Here is a 21,476-nt window from a genome sequence, read left to right on the forward strand (position 1 = left end):
TTGATTAGGAGATAATTTCTTACCATCCCTTGATGAGAAAACCATAAGGGCCTCTATTAGGGAATCTGGTTAACCATTCCTGAAGATTTTTAACTGGACACAATATGTGAGGAACCCTCGTTTCATCCATTAGACGTTATATCCTAATAGGTTGAGCTTGGAAATCTTCCCTTTCATTTTTTCTTAGCATCTCCGTAGGAAAAAGGATAACATCCTCTTCAGAAGATACCAATAATGATGGATTATTGGAAATTGAAATCAGTTCACTGATTATCATACCCTTTGCTATTGCTAGAAGGAAAGCTGCCTTCTGAAGTAATTTATCCCTGTTCAGATTTATATTGTAATTAGGCCCCATAAGAAGATTAGTAACTTTTCCAGAGACCAAGGCGGGATTCTCTTGGGTCGAGGAGGTCTCTGAATGAAAAAGGACGATCTTAGCATTTGATAAATCCTTGGCTTCAAAGTAATATTAAAACCCCAAGCCAGAGGGTCAACCAATGCTGATTTATAAGATGATGCAATTGTCGATCCTTGAAGGCCTTTAACTCTGAACAGAAATTCTAAAAATTCTAATACAACTGTTTCCGATAATGAATCTGGAGTTGTTAACTTGATAAATTGTTGAAAAAGATTCCAAGCTTTCTCATATTGAATCGAAGTTTGGGGTCTATAACCTGCTAATACTTGATTAGCTATATTGGAATTACCCAACAACCTATTTAAACTTTTTTTGAGAAACTCCAAGCGTGAAGTGCCAAGGATATCTCGAACTGAGAATGTAGTACCTGGTCTAGACATCCTTGTTGCAATTGTAGAGGATTCGGGCACCAGTCCAGTAGATCCAGGCACCAAGGTTGTAGGATCCAATATGGTGCAATTAAGAGGACTTTGCCGCGGAAGGATCAGAGTTTGTGAACCACTTTGGGCAATATTTTCACAGGTGGGACTAGATAGATTGAATTCCAAAGGTTCCAATCCAAGAGGAGGGCATTTCCTAAAAGATTTGACCTTTCCAGAGATGCATAAATTGGCATCTTGTGATTTGTTAGGGAGGCAAACAGATCTATCTGTGGAGTTCCAAACTTCTTCACTAGACTCTTGAACTCCGATACCTTTAGGGACCATTCTGTTTCTGTTGATACTGGCCGGAGACGGGACAGCGCATCTGCCCAATTGTTTTGCACTCCCGGTATATAAGTTGCTTTGAGGTAAAGTGTTTGTGTTGCACAAATACAGTACTCCCTCTTTATCGACGGATTTTTTATCGACGGTTTCGATTATCGACGGATTATTTAGCCGGATTTTTATTTTGGCTTTATTTGAACTGTGGTTGATATAATACATTCACGGAAATGTAATATTTTTGTTGAAATGACGTATGTATTACAGTGGAAAGTGGGATCAAATCGTGACGAAAACAATGACTTGCGCTTTCTTTCGTTCAAAAGATGTTACCGTAATCACTTTTCGAATGGTTTAGTTAAAAAACTGTTGTATTGTATTACAATAATATCCTAATTGACTTGAATAAATATTACGATACCATATTTCTGAATATTTTCATTAAAATCCATCAAAATCATTTTCCTTGTCATCGTCTGCAGCACCAAACAGCTTCTCCCAGTCCTCTCCTTGAACAGGGCTAGAGGCTACGTGTTTTTCGAATCGTTTTCAGTTAAAAAATTATTACATCACACGTATATTTTACCTAAACTGCGCCTGAATGAATATATTCTCGGAAATAAATAGTAGTTTTGCTGAAACGTGATGTATTTCAATGTAAAATAGGATAAAATACATGACGAAAACAAAAGACTTTACCTAACCTTCCAATGTTCTTGAGATGTTACTCGTTTTTTTAATAGTTTTCGGTTAAAATTCTGTTATATTACAATGATATTCTATTCATACTGTGCTTGATATAATACATTCACGGAAATGTAATATTTTTGTTGAAATGACGTATGTATTACAGTGGAAAGTGGGATCAAATCGTGACGAAAACAATGACTTTCTTTCGTTCAAAGATGTTACCGTAATCACTTTTCGAATGGTTTAGTTAAAAAACTGTTGTATTACAATAATATTCCCTCCTAATTGACTTGAATAAATACTTGAATGGAAATATACAATATTTTTGTTGAAACTACCCGCGTTTCAGTGTAAAGTGTTGTAATAATAAATGGTAAACAATTTGCCTTGGGCATCCGGATTTTTGGACTTTTACTGTACTGTACACTGTATTGTTTACTGTAAGGACCGATGTTCACTTCAATAAATGAAATCGTAAGTTTGCTAGTATTTTTGTCCACTTATTATATTATTATTTATACACTATTATTTAAGGTTATGTGTAAAGGAAACACATTAATGCTTAAAGGTACATTTATTCAACATATGCTAATAATAGTTAGAAAAATTACGTGACCATCACGGTATCGACGGTTTCTTTATCGACGGCCGTTTACAGAACGTAACCCCCGTCGATAAAGAGGGAGTACTGTACTGAAAATTTTTTCTGACAGTTGTAGAAGGGGCCAAGACCTTGTTTACCCTTGATTATTGAGACAAAACACTGCCGTTTTGTTGTCCATGGCAAACAGGATCGTCATATTTTGTAAATTTGGGTTTGCCAACAAAAAGAATAGGACCACTGCTAATTCTTTTATATTTATGTGTTTGTCCCAAAGGAAGTTGCTCCAGTTTCCTTGATTGGATTCCCCTTTTGAAGAATGGTATCCCCATCCTATTTTGGACGCATCCGTACAAACGACCAAACCTGTTTGAGGTGGAACCCAGGGAGAGGGACCGATTAGATTGCCCCAGTTTGTCCACCATAACAGATGATGCTTTATTTGAATAGGGAGAGAAGAAGCAACGTTTCTGTTTCTGCGAAGCAACTTCGAGCCCATATGAGATAGTTGCTTTTTCCTTAACTTTCCCAATGGAACCACTATTGTGGGAAAATTCAACAGACCCAGATATTTTTCCCATTCATGCCAAGAAACCTTGTGCTTTACACAAAAGGCTTCTACTTTGTTTATCAAATCTGTTACTTTTGTTCCTGGTAAACTGACTGACTGCTGATTTGTATCCCAGTGGAGGCCTAACCAATCCAACTTTTGATATGGTATTAAATTTGATTTTACCTGGTTTATCTTTAAACCAAGGTTTTGTAATAGTACTAGTGTACGTTGGGTCGCCCTTTGACAATCTTCGAAAGAGTTTCCCGTTATCAGCCAATCGTGTAGATAAGCAAAGGTTCTTATGCCCTCCTTTGCAAGGATCTTTCTGGGAATATTTGCCAGTTTTGTAAAGACTTTTGGTGAACACCAGAAATTTTCTGTACCTGGGAGCAACAAGAACGTGTTAATAGGCATCTACGAGATCCACTTTTGAGATCCAAGCATTGGGCGGAAGTAGATGCCTCAGATAGTCGCAAGTGAGCATCTTGAAACTTCTTTTGGGAATAAACTTGTTTAGGATTGAAAGATCCAAAATCCACCTTAATTTGTCGCTGCCTTTCTCTGGGACTGGGAATCGGCGAGACATGAAACATTTCTCTGACTGCAACGGTTCTATGACACTTCTGTTTAGAAGTTGACTTACAAATTTTGTAAGTAATGGGGTTGGTTTTTTACCCTTCTTTGGGAATGCTAGGGGAGGGCGCCTCAACCAAGTCCATGTGAGACCCCCTTTGATTGTCTTGTAAGCCCATATGGAAGAAGTCCATCTGTTCTCCCAACCCCCTAGAAGACCCAGTTGTCTGGCTTCATTGGAAGGGGGAAGTTGCTGAGGTGGTGGAATAAGGTCTCCTTCCGTTTCTGAACAAACGGCCACCTCTATTACTTCTTTGATTATTTCCTCCTCTAAAATTTCCCCTAGGTTGATAACTGACCCGGGCAGCTGGTCCTGTTCCCCTGTAAAACCTTCCTCTCCCAGGTTTCCGAAAGGTCTGAGGACTCCTGGGGACATTAATATTAATAGTATTCTCCAAAGATGATCTATAATTAATCAATGATTGCTCGCCAAACAAAGCAGGAGAAAGAGGAGAAGAACATATCAACAAATAAGCGCTACCACTTGTAGCATTATTTGTTGCTTATTTCCTTAGCTGGACTTTCAGTCTTAGGGCTTTCAACAAATGATCTAAAAATGAGTTGTACAGGGAATATGGGAGTCCTTGTAGAGCAGCAGCAAAACATTTGTCCACTTCTGAATTTTCTTCATAGTCCAGCAGAAACTTAGTTAATAACTGACACATCATAATTGCAGACCAAACATCTGCTGCCAATTTCCTAATTTTAAATTCTTCAAGCAGCAGTGCAGGGCAACTAGTTTCAAATTTTTTTCATAACTTATATCAACATATTTTGAAGCCAAAAAATATTGAGAATGATCATATAAGGAACTCTTTTCGTCATTAAATTGGAACTTCAAAAACCTAAACTTATGAGCATTCCTGTCTGCGGAAACGAATGTTAAGTCTCTCAATAAATTAACCCAGACTTCGTCTATTTCAGAGATTATCTTTGGGCAAATATCAGGCCAAGAAAGTGTAGTATCACCCTCCAAAAACAATGAATGATGACCCAAAGTTGCATGTCCTTCCTCTCTCTTTGTGGTTGCTGAGAAATCAGGAAGCTTAGAGACATTTTCATAAAATATCTTGAATAAGGAATCCACAGATTCAGATGGATTAGTGAACAAAGAAGACTTAGCTCTTACCAATGTTATCCATGGCCTGTTAGAATCAACCTTACACTCAATATTATCCAGCAGCTGCGTGTCAGTCGACAGCAGCCTGTTTCCACTCGCAGTAACCAACACTTTTGCCCCAGGTGGAAGTGGTTACCAAGATGTGGATAGGGTGAAGTCAGTCTCAACAGGTTCTTCCTGCTCAAGAGACTGGATACTATGATTAGAACCAGGCTCATCGTCCTGATCCTGGAATCCACTGAAATCAGACCGAGAAGATAGGGGTTTTTGTAGACTTCCTACTGCCCCATTGTCTGGAGGGTCCAATAACTTATTTTTCTTAGCAGGAGCAGTCATGTCTAAGTGGGGATTAAGTCTTTTACCTAACACCAATAAACCTAAACTTTCTGCCAACTTGGGATCTTTCCATTGTTGTACATTCAAAAATTTACTCTTCAAGGCCTTATTCCACCTAGGTATTTTTAATTTGTAATTGCAATAAATTTTTCTTATCACCTGTAGCTTGATGAAATTGAAAAATTTGATGATAACAAACTGCACAATCCATTGGTGAAAATAGGTTATTTGAGACACAGCTGCCATGAATTTTGCAAGCCACATGAGGATCTATCTTAGTAATCCAAGTTGCTTTCCATTTTTTATAATTACATGTAGTATGGCCCCCTTGGGTCTTGGGTGAAACTACTACTACTGAATTCAAATTCTCTACTGACAGACAATTCCTTGAATGTAGTGCCTGAGCTGAACTTTATAGTCCTTGTAGCTCATCACTCAATAGTATCTCCTCATGGACAGTTCCATAGTCTCCTCCATTGTCCATAGGCCCGGAGTCCTGACCTTCATCCTCCAGTTGCGCATCACTCATCTGAACTAGGAGGATACCATGAGTCACATTATATCATTATAACACAAAGTAATAATAATAATTAATAAAGGAGAAAGCATTTTCTCCCAAACTTAATCAATGTGACTCATAAATGTTATATTATTCGTAAGTTAATGCACTAAGATCTCTTAGTGTTATACAAGTCACTCCTATGACAAATATAAACAATAACTCACTATTTTGTATCTGTCTCCCGACTCTTATTTATGAAGTATCCCTTCGCTCAATGAAACTTATTTATTTAAATTTTTTTTTATAAAATAATTTCATTCAGAACATTTATTGAGAGGGATCATCAAGATCTCTATTTGTTGCCAATCAGGGGCACAGACATTATCCCCAAGTAAACACTTTAAGGGAAAATTCCTAAGTGCGCACTATCACCCAGCAGGGTTGACAGTGCTGAGCCGCTAACATAGCGCTCTATTGGCAGCAACGTTCACTGTTACTCTAGCAATATTTATTGGGTTGAGAATTTCACCTTGAATTGGTCTCATATAACCCATAGAAGGTTTAAAGTCCATTTCAACATAACTCTAGATTGCTAGTAAGACCGGAAGGTTAACATTCCGGAAGGAACGCCAAGTCTAGCAGCCTCGCTAAAGTTCGCCTGAACCCGCTACTGAGGACATCAAAGTTATGAAGAGACAAACTCAACTCTGGCCTTTTTGCTGAGAACAAATAGAAACACAAGGGCGGAAGCCCAAAGGTTTTTGTGAACAAACATAAGAGTAGGGAGGGAGATAGTCATGGTATTCATATTAGCACGTGAATAATTGGGACAAAGAGATCGTAAACAATATACATATATATGTATATATATATACAGTCAACCCTCACTTTACGCGGTTAATTCAACCCACAGGGTACCGCGGAAAGTGAGAAACGCGTAAAGTGAACAACATAACATATGGGATTAATTGAAATAGAGACCGGGCCGACCCCCAAACTCCACTTTTTGATGACACACAACTATGTTGTAGTAAAAATTTTATCTTAACTTTATGATGGTATGCACAAACAAGTAATATAGAAGAGGTTAGGTTAGGAAAAATAAAGGTTAAGTTAGGAAAAATAAAGGTTAGGTTAGGAAAACTAAAAGTTAGGTTGAACACTTACGTTAGTAGAAGAGATGGGTCGGCATACGGGGATGGAGGCTGGTTCCGAGGCAGAGGGCAGGCTACTGGCCCTCAGGTGAGTCATCATCACTGTCATCCACACTTATCAGGGCCTCCCTGAGAAATCCCTCAAAGTCATCTTCACTGTCTCTACCTCTGTCACTATCACTGGCTTGGGCTGGCTGTGGTGGGTTGCGGGCGAAGGACTCTGTTATGCTTTGCTGACGGCTGGTGTTTATGTTGTCGTGATAAACCTTGAAGTAGGGCTCCATAGTCTGCAACAGCTGGGTAGTGAAGATTTCATACCTGTTTGCGTCATGGTCGTCGGAAAGGAGGAGCTTGATTTTCTCGACACACTCGATGGCACCCCTAACATTACTATGGGATAAGCGGTGTTCTTCTTGGGATGACGCACCACCTGCCTCTTCACTGACGTCATCATCATCTACCATCTCGTCAGTAGTCACATGAGGATCCCTTATCACCTCCAGGATGTCGTCGTTGGTGGTCTCGGAGAAGCCTGCAGCTGTAACACTCTGCGCAGCTTCTCTGGCAAGCTCCACTGCTACTGCAACAGTCTGAACCTCACCAGTCACAGATTGACTCTGCCTTACGCCCGGAATGCCTTGCAACACATGTCTCCATGCGTGACGAACAGTTGCTACAGACAGCTGATCCCATGCCTCCACCAAGAAGTCCACAGCTTTCTTGAAGTTAAATATTCTTCAGAATTGTTTGAAAAGTATTTTTTGCTCTGCCAACTGTTGATCCTCGTCTTCTTCGCTCTTGCTATCGGTGGTGGTGTCACTCAGGTTACGCAACTCTTCCCTGGTGTTGGTGTAGTCGTTCAGGAGCTGGAATTTTTTCGTAGAGAATGCAGCTTTTACATTACAGATTAACTCTTGGTCCATGGGCAGTAATATAGACGTAGTGTTGGGAGGAAGGAAGACCACTTTTACGTTGGGGTGACGATCTAACAGTAGGGGCGAGTGTCCTGGTGCGTTGTCCAGCAGCAACAATATCTTGAATGGAACATTCTGTTGCTCACAGAATTTCTTCACATCGGGAACGAAACAGTCATCAAACCAGGAGAGGGACAATGTAGAGAACATCCACGCCTTACGTGCGGTCAGCCAGTGGACATTTAGCTTGGTCATGTCCATGCTCTTGTAGGCGTGCGGCTTGCGGGCTGTGTGGATCACCGATAACTTGAGCTTCCAGGTGCCGGAGTCATTGGTGGTAAACAGGACGGTGATGCGCTCCTTCTGCATCTTCCGGCCCCGAATCTTGCTGGCATTTTTCACAACGAAGGTCTTGGAAGGTAGCTTTTTCCAAAAAAGACCAAATTCGTCCATGTTAAACACCTGGTCATCGGTGTACTGTCCTTCCTCCATAATCTCACGTAAAAACGGAGGAAATTCCCTAGCCGCAGCACGGTCAGCACTAGCCTCTTCATCACCAATGTTGATATTGGTGATCTTGTTCCGCATCTTAAACCTCTGTAACCACCCAGAGGAAGCATTAAAGGGTTTGGGCTCGGTAATTCCCATCTTTCGGGACACTGCAGCATACAGTTCACGTCCGTACTCTAAACAGAGCGCGTGTCGACCGCCATGTTCCGTCGCGCCTGACGCACCAAGTAGCTCACAAGTAATATTTCCGTCTTGAGAAGCACCTGGTTGTGGAAATACTTGATCATAGAAGCACCTGTAGGCTTTGTGATCTTCATGTGCTCCTTTATCTTGGCTGCATCCTTCTTTATCGCACAGATCGTAGATTCGTTCACACCATGCTGGCGCGTCAAATCAACCTGTCTTGTTCCTTTCTCTAATTCTTGGATGATCTTGTACTTCACCTCGTAGCTTAAGGTACGTCGTGTCTTCTTGGGCTTAGGGCGGCTGGGTCCAGGCAAAATAAGGTTTCTCTCTGGGGGCGGTGGTCCGGCGGAAGCCATTTTACAGAACAATGGATGCACGATTACACGGTGTGGCCTGGAGGGATGAAACTGCCGCGGCTAGGTCAAGCGTCGTCTTTCCTCCCTCCCTCTCTCCCCCGGGTGGACACGTCATATTACTTTAAACCAATTACAGCTAGCAGCAGAGGGAGGTAGGGATGCATGGCCAATCACAGTCTGATACGTCATATGATGTCAGTGATAACGCAACAGAGACATGCACTGCGCAACCTTACCGCGCGGCTTGGCCAGGCGGAGGCGGAGGAGGGAGCAGGCGGGAGCAGGCGGGTGGGGCGAATCTAAAAATAGCGTCCAGCCAGACACTCTCCGCGTAAAGGGGTACACGCATAACGGAATGTGAGCATCCTGGGTTCCGGCAGGGCACCGCGTAAACGTGGAAACGCTGAATGTGGGACCGCGTAAAGTGAGGGTTGACTGTAAATAGATATATTCACATATTCTCTTTTAGTGAAGACGGGTCCTGGGAGGGCGCAGCGACATTTACTGAGTGACTTAAAGGCAAGGGATAGTCACAACGATCTAAACGACTCACAAAGAAAATGTGTTTTGGTCGCCCTGCTGACCCAAAGTCGTATAAGAAATTGTCCCAAATACAATAAATGAGAGACATAACAAACTAAAAGTCACTCTACTTCATCACTGTGCTAGTAAGTACAAATACCGTATATAATATCCTTGCGGAGGTGAGTATTTCAGCAATTAGAACACAAATTCGCGGAGCTTCCCTTTGTGTGTATTATAGCTGAATCGCCAGGTAATAGATGAGGTTCGCGATGCACATAGTGGGGGTGAACGAAGGGGGGTTTGAGAATTGCAATTAAATGCCAGGTAGCGACGTGTCCTCCTAATTACTTATTAAGTAATTATTAGATGTTTTAATTGCCTGTATGTTGGCCTGGCGAATTGGCTAGGAATTAACATACCTAGGTAGCATTTGTTGACGTCGCATTCAGCTTGAACCAAAAAACCCATAATATGGGGAGAGTACTAAGAGTTTGTGGCTGCCCCAGCGTACTCCTGGGGAGCGCGTTTTGAATTTTTTGCCAGGACCTAAATTTGTATAAAGCAAAAAAGATGTGATAATTTAAGAAATATGTGTAAGTGAATATTTGTATCTTGAACATGAGGAATACAGAGATGAAGTCGATTTCCCTTGGGTGCCTCTTCTGCTTAAACAATTTGAACCATGGCAAGGTACATGACAAAATGTGAAAAAACCTCTTATTGGAGAACTTTAAGGAAAGGCATTGATCAACACATTGTTAAATACTTATCTTGTGCACAACACAATGGGACGATGATGCAACCTGCTCCAATATTAGAGTATCCGACGTCAGATCATCCATTTGATACAGTTGCAATTTACTTATTTCATGTCACAAAGGCTCCAATAACATATGTGATTTTAGTCCCATTGCTGGATAAAACCACAAAGGCACTTGTTACACATTTAGTATGCCCATTCACAACACCAAAGATTTTTATATCTGACAATGGATCAGAATCAAGTGCTAGCAACATTATGTGTATAATATGGCCAGTGGTGGGCACAATTCCGCTAACCGCTAATTAGCAAAGCTAACTTTCTCGTTAGCGGATTAGCGTTTTCGCTAACTTTGGAAACTATTAGCGGACCAATTAACTTCCACTAAACTTAGTTCCGCTAACTTTAAGTCCCCTAACAAAATTTATACATGTTTGTTCCTGTCTGCTGTAAGCGTGCGACGCCGCGACGCATGTCTCCAACAGCCAGTCAGGCACGCTTGGCTGACTGCGTGTTAGTACGTGTAAACGTGACAAGACATGATTTGTCGATGCCTCGCTGCAGCAGCTGAGCGAACGGAATTTTTTTATTATTAAAGTTTAATACTTTTTTAAAGTAAATAAAGACTGTCAGTGTATGTTGAAAGAATCATAGAATGTAATTGTAAACTAATTTATAATTTCATTTCTCATTTATTTGTTAATTTAATTAGGATTTTTTTGTGTCAATATATTTGGTTATGGCCGTTATGCGAAGTACTGCATAAGTTCATAACCAGGATGTCATCCAAGGTATGTGCCGAACAAAGTTTTCTAAAAACTTTTTTTTCATTAAAGTTTAGAGTTTTCTGTTTATTTACATGACTAAGACCAAGAATAAGTTATATAAAAATGCACTGGTATAATGTGTATGTGGTTGGTATTGCATATTTACATGAATAATGAATAAGGTCGATAGGTTGTATGAGAATGCTAATTAATTATTTGTGAAATTGTGTACAGTGTACACCTTGATAAGTTGATCATCATCTGATCTTGGCATGATGCTATTTGCAACCTATGCTATACAGTTTTTGGATTCGTTTAATACTTTCTGTCTTGTCGTACAGTAAATAAAGATTATAAAGTGTATGTTGAAATTTTAATGTAAACTAATGTTTAATTTCATTTGTTCATTTAATTATTTGTGTACACCTTGATCATCATCTGATCTTGGCATGCTATACCTTTTTGGAAAGCTCTATGTCTAAGCTACAAGACAACATACGAAAATTTCAGCTCTCTAGGTCTGTTTTTAAGGCTTTTAGAGCCCCCCCCTCCCCCCACAAAAAAAAACGAAGTTAAATTCATATATTAAAAGTTAGCGATTGGATTTAGCTTCCGCTAATTTTTTTAGCTGTTTAGCGGTTTAGCGTTAGCGAAGTTAACTTTTTAGTTAGCAGATTAGCGGTTAGCGAAGCTAACTTTTCGTTTAGCTGTGCCCACCACTGAATATGGCAACTGTTTACCACCCAGCCTCAAATGGACTGGTTAAGAGAACTAATCATAAAATCTTAGAGATTCTCACACACATACAGTACAGTATAGTGAACCTAATGCTCATGGCATGGGAGGATTGGCTTCCTCAAGTAGGAGCATCAATAAATGGACAATAAATAGCTTTAAAAGCAAATTACCCTACTACATAATTTATGGGGCCAACAAATGCTTGTCCTATGACTTACTAATAGTAAATCTATAACTTGTAATTATGTAAAAAGGCAAATAAATTTGTTCACAGACATCCATGGAAATGTACATAAACAATTAGCAGCATCACATGCTGAAATTATATACAAACAACATGTAGTAAAAGTCAAGTTCTAAAAGATGAGGCTTTATTCAACTAAAGCCATGATCACCTACAACAATGGAAAAATTATATACTATACATAACCCATCAAACTTTAACTTATCAGTAACAGAAAATAATCACAAAAATTAAATTAACATTAAATTGATACATGTAACCCATTGAGAAAATCATCACAATCTCCTCCACTAAGTAAGATCAACTGAGCAACTAAAAAAAAATACATATACTGTACTGTACTGTATACAGTGTTGCATCTGCATAGCTAAACCATACACAGCAATTAGAGATTGAGATAATTCGGTGGTTTCTTAAAATGCTCAGACCTGCATAGAGGCATCCTACTCTCTGGAGAATGAGCAACAGGCTGATATGGTAACTGGTTCTACAGTAGAACGTCGATATAACACAAGATAGGTTCCAAGAGAGGTCGCTTTAAACCGAATTCACACTAAATCGAAGTGTTGTTTCAATGGAATAATTTAGTTTAGTACTTGAGAGAAACACAAAATACTAAAAAGACTTGACAGTTTACCCAGATGCACCTCAGCCCATTTCCTAGAATGAACAAAACATTGTTTTTTGTAGTATTATGTTAAAACAAACACTCATAAATCAACACAGCTAAAATTATGGGGCATGAAATGGTCTGTTTACTAGCGATCGGCTAATGTGAAGATTGGGGAGGTGAGGTGATATGTATGACAGTTGATGCTTATTTATTTATCTGTCCTTAAGAGTGACTCTTAAGTTTTTCTCTTATAAAATATCACTGAACTGACATGTTCTAATTAATTTTATTACAAAGGGCTAAAGATTTTCATCTCTTGTGCAAAATATATGACGTTTACAGTCAACCCTCGCTTTACGCGGTCCCACTTTACGTGTTTCCACGTTTACGCGGTACCCTGCCGAACACGGAATGCTCACTTTCCACGGTGCGTGTACCCTTTTACGCGGAGAGCGGCGCGAGCAGGGTGCGCACAAGGTCGCCCAGTCATCAAAACATTACCGAGTTCTTCACCCGCCACCCACCACAGCCGGCCCAAGTCAGTGATAGTGATAATGATAGTGAGGATATGGACTTATATGGACTTTGAGGGGTTTGACAAAGAGGCCCTGCAAGACTCTGTGGTGGATAGTGATACAAGTGATACAGGTGAGGGCCAATAATCTGCCCACTGCCTCGGAACCAACCCCCCATCCCCATGTGCCTAGCCATCTTTTCTACTAATGTAAGTGTTAAAAAACCTAATATTATTGATATTTCTCTTAATTATTAATTGTGTGTGCCTACCATCATAAAATTAATAAGTTATTTTTACTACAACGTAGGTATTGTGTCTAAAAAAGTGGAGTTTGGGGGTTGGCCCGGTCTCTATTTCAATTAATCCCATATGTTATGTTGTTTACTTTACGCGGGCAGCCATGGGTTCAATTGACCGCGTAAAGTGAGGGTTCACTGTATATTCAAATTATTCGCTGTCTTGCATGGATTCCAGCAATACAAATTATATTCTCCTAACTTTAGTCTGTGATATTATATAACAAAAAACTGTAAGCCTAAAACCACCAATCCCTGGCTGGGAAGATGGGGGGAATGGGGGAGGGAGGGAGGGGAAGGAAGTGACAGTGACATGTTTGTCAGTTGGGGCCAAAGTTGTAGTGAAGTATTTTTTTGTTTATTTATGTCCCTTAGATTGAGTTTAGGTTTTTTGCTTATAAAATGTCACAGAAGTGACCTGGGAGAATATAATTTACATTGCTGGAATTCTTATAAGATAGTGATTAATTCGAATATAAACAAGGTATAGTTTGTACTTGACAAAAATTTTAGTAATCATTTAGTACATTATTTTGAGTACATGTACGGTACAGCTTTGCCCTTAGGACAGTGTAGGGTGCCCAGAGAAACATTAGGCGCGAATTTTAAAATATGATGCGCCAGATTGACTTGCGCAAAATAGGGTGTCGCTTTAAATTAAAACATTGTCCTTAATTGTGGGTCTCGCTTTAAATCAATAATCTTAAATTAAATTGCTTTAAATCGATGTTCTACTGTACTACCGGCAAGTCAGCAGAGCCAGGGCTTGTGTTCTAAGTCACTGGACCAAGTTTGGCACTCTTGATGATCTGGTTAAGTAGTGCCTCAGAGCTGTTAGGAACCTGCAGAGCATGATCTTTAGTTTCCGCAGACTCACCTGGCAAGTCCCCTCTCTGAGCTAGATCTCGAATTGATACAGTTGTTTCCTTGCCATCAGCAAAGAGCAGCTCCGCCTCTTCGACAGCAGGATCATACTTATACTGTTTGACATGACGCCTTACAAGAACAAGTCCTGGTGAAAAAAGCCAAGTTAGAATGGAGCATCCACTAGTTGAAGGACGCTTGACGTTGAATAAATGTTGTGTGGTGTGGCATTTGTCGCGGTTGACAGTAATGTACGTATCGAATGCAGTGCATCTTGTAGGATGTGTTCCCAGTGAGAGATGGGTAAGCGGTGAGTTTTGAGTGCAAGAGTCACAGCCTTCCAAATTACCCCATTGTAGCATTCACACTGGCCATTTCCTTGAGGATTGTAGGGTGTGGTTCGGCTGGTAGAAATCCCACGTCTATGTAAAAAGTCATGAATTTGTGAGGACATAAAGGAAATGCCTCTGTCTGAATGTATAAAAGCAGGCATGTCATATCAGTACTGTACAAGGAAAAACAAAATGGAAATGAGAGAACTCGTCTATCTCTGTCGGCAAATATCGATTAGAAGATGATGATGGCCGTGATCCTTTGAAGTAGATACTGAGCCTCTCAAACGGATGTGTAGCTTTGACCATATGAGACGTTTCTGGCTGATAGAACCTCGGCTTGCACTCAGCACAAACGGAGCATGAAGAAATAACCTTCCTGGTCTATTATCTGCTGAAAACAAGCCACTCCATTGGTGACCCCGAATAGAATTCGACGAAACTGGTAGAGTTGCAGACAAGCTTCAAAAGCGTTGTATGGTTTGTCTTCATCTCGTATGGGAACTTGGTGGTACACAGACTTCAGGTCAATTGTGCTAAAGAGTTTGAACTGAACTACAGTGTTCACCAGCTCATCAATCTTAGGCAGTGGGTAGACATCCAATATTGTGTAACGGTGTATTGTCTGCGAGTAGTCCACCACTATACGTTTCTTGTGTCACTCATTAGTAGTGACTACAACTTGAGCTCGCCATGGTAAAATGCTGGGCTCGATGACTCCTTCTGCGAGAAGCATCTTTATTTCTGACTCAGTGAGCTTCTTATCTGGAGCACTGTATTTTCTTGATTTAGTTGTAATAGGCTTACAGTTTTTAGGGAGATTTCCAAAAAGTGGATGAGGAGAAACTGAAAAGGTTGCTAGTCCACACACATTTAAAGGGGGTTTGTCTCCATCAAACTTCACACATACACTCCTGTGTTGTTTCATAAAATCCTGGCCCAAGATGACATCACAGCATAGATCAGGCAATACAGATAGTCTTACATTATGGCCCTTCAGTTCTACATAAACCAGACAATAACCAGACATTTTAGTGCTCAGTGAAGTAGAAGCCATGGACACAGTGGTAGAGCCTGGTTGCACATATAGTTGGTGCTTACTAACGAGAAACTGACACACAATACTCTCAAAACTGCCTGTATCCATAAGAGCTCTGACTTGTCTCCCGTTTACTTTGATCATCACCGTAGCTTTCAAGAGACTTCCTGAAGATGCTGCAGTCATTCCTGCCTGAGTAGGAGATTGAAGAGCAGCAGATGTTGATGATGATTTTGCTGACCTGCACACCTTCCCGAAATGACACTTGTTGCAGGTAGCTTGTCGTGCTGGACAGTTCTGAAAAGGGTGTGTGCTGTATCCACAGAAGAAACATTTCTGCCCTTTTTAGACAGCAGCTGACATATGACAGGTGTCTTTGTTTAATCTGTCATTACTTGTAGCAGATACAGTACTATATCATCACTTGAACATGGCCTTGCTGCATTGAAGGTTGTCTGTGGTGTAGCATATGACTCTGAGCACTTGATCAAGAGCTTTTGCTTCTTTTGCTTAATCGAATGCTGTTGAAAGATGAAGAGTCTTGTTCTCTATAAGTCTCTGGCGAATAATGAATAACATTTGACAGCAAGCTGCTAATGAAAGCATCACAAATTGCTTCCTCTCTACACTTCTCAGCTCTGACCGCCTTATAATTACTGTCTCCACTTTGGTGTTTCAATGCTTGCAGAAATTCATCCAATGTTTCTCCTGATTGTTGTCGACGGGTGGCTAGTAGATGTCTGGCATAGAACTTCATTTTTAGGTTTTACATACATATTTTGCAAAGTCCATATAACACTCTCATGTGTTGTACAGTCAGAAATATACTCGTACAGAGAAGAAGCAATGTAGTTAGTAAGCACATTCAGCTTGTTAGGAGTGTGTTGCTGTATGGCTGTAAGAAAGTTGTCGAACGTCTAGTGCCACTGCTTCCACTCCTTCCATGCTGTGCTGGAATTGGGGTTGGCCTCAAATTGCTCAGGTCGCAGTGTGATCGCATTTTTTTTTTTTTTTTGTATCACACAATTGTTTTAAATAATTTCTGGAACTCTTAAAGTGGCAGGGCTGATGTAAGCACTTCTTCTGGACTTTCTTTATTGCTAAAGCATCTATATACACAGTATTTAGTTTGGAAGAGAATGTATTGTGAATTCTCTCCAGGGGATGTGTTATAGGTACACTTGTATAGGAACACTTAAGTTAGGTGCTCTCCCCTTAACTAGTAGTAAGAATCTGCCCTCTCCTCTGAGCAGGAGAGGAGCATCAGGCGGGGTGTTGTGATTAGTCAGGTGACCTTGCCTGACCCCTCGAGGGTGTTTCTAGCTCAGCGTGTATAACTACTGAGTCATTGTTGAATAAGTAAGTGAATAATTTGGTGTTATCCATTTGGGTGAATATTTATATAATGCAAAGGTACTGTTACAGCAGGAACTTATCCATAGGGTTTCAGAATTATGCCTGGAAACTTGCTTGAAGTTTTGTTGAATAAATTGTAGTAAAAGCCAAGTTCAAAGATGAGCTTTATTAAAAAACAAACATAAAATGATACATGTAACCCATTAAGAAAATCATCACACAACACAAACAGGCTAAGTCTAGCCAGCTAGAAATAGGTGACGCTGTCCTGATGAGAGAACCAGAACGAATCTCTAAATTTTTGTCCAAATTTTCAGGTCCATTCTGATAACCTGCAAAGAGCAGGGCAACAAATTTCAAATACACACGTAAAGAATGTAGTACATGTGGACAGACTAAAAAAAAGACGAGCCCTGACTTACTTCTCACACATTGCATCAATTAATTATCATCAGGAAGTAAGTTCCGCAAGTAAGAAATAAAAACATCTTCACCTTTTTCAGAATGGCGTGGGTCGTCTTACTGCTACTCTTGTGGAGTGGTACAGTGTGTATGTCTACATCCAAAGAAGTTCTGAAACCAGGAGTTTTAGTTGCCCCAGTAGGCAGGGTGCTGATCATTTAAGATATCATCGCGATCAAGTATGAACTCCATGGTTTGTTGCATATACCTTCGCATATGAGGTCCATAGCTGTACACATTGAAGCAGCTATGACACACCTTGGATGACAACCTAATATTTCTTACTATTTCTACCACTATTGAACAGACTATCAATATACATAACATTCATATGAAGTCCCTCCCAAGAATATTATGAACTGCAGGAGCAAGATTTCTACATCTCGTGAAGATATTGGTAAGAAGGTGCGGGCTCAACAACGTGACAAACATGGATTGTCTAACTTCGTTGGTTTTATCTCAAGTGAGCTGTTTAGTTCAGTAACAACTGAGGATTTAGCTGTAATGAAATAAAATAGGGCCTCATCTCAGACTTACCAAGCAATTTAGTCTTTACAATCAAAAGTGAATGCAATCGTTGAGGAAACTAACCAATTAACTTGAATTGTACATGGCTTGAAACGATTTGTGCCTACACATAAATGGCTTGTACTTTTCACTGAATATCTGCATGCCACTGAAACCTATGCACAAGCTTTAATTGCAGCAAATGACATGCTTTTCACTAACTTAGTGAATGCTGGGTTAGGCCATGTAGATGTACAATTATTACCAATATGTAAACTTAACACTTTAGACATAGCTAACAGAGAATGTCACTTAATTCCTATGTTCCAAGAACATGGAATGGAATCGTACCCTCTGTTAGAAGCTACACTAATGCATGAGGTGATATTAGTACACATTCCGTTGGAATTATCTCAAAAGTTTCAGGCATGACATCTAGAACACTTTTCAATGGAAGCAAATGACACTCTTATCACCATTGACAAACAACTGAACTACTGGTAGTAATGGAGGACTATTCTTTAGTAACCTCAACGAATCAAGATGTACTAACTCATTGCATGTCATCATATTTACACCTATATGTGTGTCCAGATTTACTCCTGTTGGAGAGACTACAGTGGGGTGTCATTTTATGCGGGTCTCGCATGCACCATTATCGCTTACGCTATTGGTTGAAATGCGACTACAGTGATCACTCGGTTAACGAACACAATTAGTTCCACAGAGTCGTTCGTTAACCGAAAATTTCGTAAACCGAATCCATTATTTCAATGGGATATTGGGTAATTGGTTCCAGCTCACAGAAAAGTACATACAAAGTATAAAGAAAATGCAGTAAAGTATACTTACTTTGAGGTGTGTATGTAGAAGGTTCCTGGTTGATGATGATAATGGGAATTAGAAGTGGGGGGTGGAGGAGAAGGGAGAAGAGATGAAAGTGGGGATGGAGGAAAAAGGAGAAGAGAAGCATTTTAATGCTTCTTGGAAGCAATAATTGTAGACACAGTTGATGCCAACATGCCATATTCTTTACTCTGTACATTGGTTCTAATGCCTTCTTCATGTTTCTTAATAATTTCCTGTTTCTCTTGAATTTAAGTCGCCTTTCTAGATTTCTTTGGACCCATGCTTCATGCAGTACAGTAATTTCACCAATAAAATTTTAAGTTCACTAGCTGTAATTAAAGATTATTTTATTTAAATCAACACTGCACTGCGCTTTATATTATCAATATGTTAACTAAATTTCAGAATGACCAATAATTTTAATGTAAAAACACTCTGTATTCAAGAGAGCGACAAACAAGATGTTTCCACACTGTAAACAAAGTTAAACTGACGCTTTGGCGGGTGAGTCAAGCAGCTGATGGGCGCACAAAAAAATAGTTCCCTTTACGGAATATATTATCAATATGTTAACTAAATTTTAAAATGACGAATAATCTTAGTATAAAAAATGCAAAAATATTAAAGAACACAACCTTCTTGATATTTACTCTACTTGAAACGAATGTAAACATAGAACTGATTACTGTATTGGCGGACTAGCCTATCAGCTGATGCTCACAACAAAACGTGTTTGTCGTAAGGATTTCGTTTATCAAAGTTTTGTTCGTTAACCGAATTGAAGATCCTTATGCGAGCTAATTCGTTAACCGAAATTTCATTAATCGAACCGTTTGTTAACCGAGGGAACATAGCTTACTGCACCGGTTATCCGTGCCTTTTTGTTTGCTTTGTGAATCACAGGAAGGTGATCCTTAGAGTAACCTTTCAGGGCCCGTGGGTTGTCAGCGCGAGAAATCAACATCGGCTTCAGCTTGAAGTCACCAGCAGCGTTTGTGCCAAACAGCAGCGTTTGTGCCAAACAGCAGCGTCAAGCGGTCTTTTTCCGCTTTAAAACCTGGCACTCTTTTTTTCTCCTTGGAGATATAGGTCCTTTCAGGCATCCTCTTCCAAAAAAGACCAGTCTTATCCACATTGAAGACATGCTACGCTGATTAGCCTCCTTCCTGGATAATCTGTTTGAATTCTGGCGGGTATGTCTCGGCAGGAACCGTATCTGAACAAGCAGCTTCACCAGTCATCTTTATGTTGTGGAAGTTATAACGACGCTTAAAACGTTGAAACCAGCCTCAGCTGGTTGTAAAGGTCTCTTCCTTCAATCCTTCACCCTCTGTTTCCTTTAGGTCATCAAACAAGGATCTGGCCTTATGCTGGATGACCATAAGGCTCACAGGTGCATTGCATTGATTCTGGTCCTCCATCCACATAGCCAGCATCTTTTTTACATTTCTATTAAAGTGCTTCGAGTACAATTTGTCTTTGTTACACTCAGAGTAGTACCACTTCCAGCACTAACCTTAATCTTGTCCAAGTTGGTCTGGATATGGATAGTGCACACTGTTGTGGGGCTTAGACCTAGCACAGCGGCTCTGTCCACAGAGCATTCCCATTTTTTCAAAACGGATTAATACATCCATTTTCGTAGCAAGGGTAATAGTCTTACGTTGCCTCTTCTCTTCACTCGCATCAGTAGCACTTGATGGGTGACTTGGAAGCCTTTTTGAATGGTTAGAGAACAGTATTAAGAGCAAAAACACTTAAACACACATGAATGATGTGGAAGCGTAACAGAGACTGGCTTGGCGTCGCTTTGGGACGCTGTGATGTTCCGCTAGTTAGAAGTAGCACACCGATCCGAGAGAGCATAGCGAGAACAGATGAGGGAGGGTGATGCTCTGAAAAAGTAGTCTGTGATGATGCAAAAATTACGTTAAATTGAGTCGTCGGGACGTTAAACGAGTTATTGGTATCTAAAGAGTAGCGACGTAGTACCGAAACAATGGCAAGCGGGGTGACGTTATACGAGGACTTACTGTATCATCCAAGTATACTGTAGTACATACAAAGCATTTTTGCAAGGCACTGAAGCAACGTATTACTGAATCTAATCTTCAGTTTGATGATTCATGAGCTTAGTTACAACACACTTTTTATAACATTGTTAGGTACTGTACTCATATGGATTATCTGCATGGATAGTTAAAACCACGTGGAACTTGATTGGTAGGGGCCGAACAGTGTGTTAATCTCTGTATTACAGTAGAACCTTGATAAGTCAAGACTAATTGGGGCAGACCAAGTCCCCAAAAAACAAATCTATGAGCAGGGTGGGGGTGGATTTAACACTGCTTATCTGAACAGATTAAAGAAAATCAGTTGTTATAATGTTATTACTGCACTTAAACAACTAAGGTCTTAAATTGAATAATAAGTTTGTTAAAACACTATTACATCAACAATAAAAAAAGCTTTTTTTTTTCTAGAAACCAGTTTTTGTGATATAGATCGAATGCGACGCTCAGCAATGCTACCTAGGTATGTTAATTCCTAGCCAATTCGCCAGGCCAACATACAGGCAATTAAAACATCTAATAATTACTTAATAAGTAATATTAGGAGGACACGTTGCTACCTGGCATTTAATTGCTATTTTCAAAGTCCTTCCCTCATCCAGCCACCATGCGCACTGCGAACCTCATCTCTTGCCTCAGAGAGAGCAGTAATTAAAAGTCAACTCTTGAGGGGTGGAGATGGGTGGGTTATGGACGTGACATTCGAGCTATATCACAAAAACTGGTTTTTAGAAAAAACGGCTTTTTGTTCAAGCTCATGAATGCGACGCTCAGCAAGAATACCCAAGTAGGAGGTGGAGAGGGAGGTGACTTTGCATACAAGGCTCCGCTGATTGAGGTCCTGATTATATTATA

The 21,476-nt window shown here is 40.1% G+C and overlaps 1 protein-coding gene across 1 annotated transcript in view; it reads left to right on the forward strand.

The window, feature by feature from the left end:
- Positions 1–21,476, forward strand: part of LOC121880351 (hypoxia-inducible factor 1-alpha inhibitor-like) — a 325,317-nt gene that overhangs the window by 183,793 nt on the left and 120,048 nt on the right. The window contains exon 5 of the mRNA XM_042387506.1: positions 17,235–17,372. Within this exon, the coding sequence (XP_042243440.1) occupies positions 17,235–17,372 (138 nt within the window). The remainder of the gene's footprint in view (positions 1–17,234; positions 17,373–21,476) is intronic.

This window comes from Homarus americanus, unplaced genomic scaffold (genome assembly GCF_018991925.1).
Source record: "Homarus americanus isolate GMGI-L3 unplaced genomic scaffold, GMGI_Hamer_2.0 scaffold20930, whole genome shotgun sequence".
In the NCBI taxonomy this organism is placed as follows: domain Eukaryota; kingdom Metazoa; phylum Arthropoda; class Malacostraca; order Decapoda; family Nephropidae; genus Homarus; species Homarus americanus.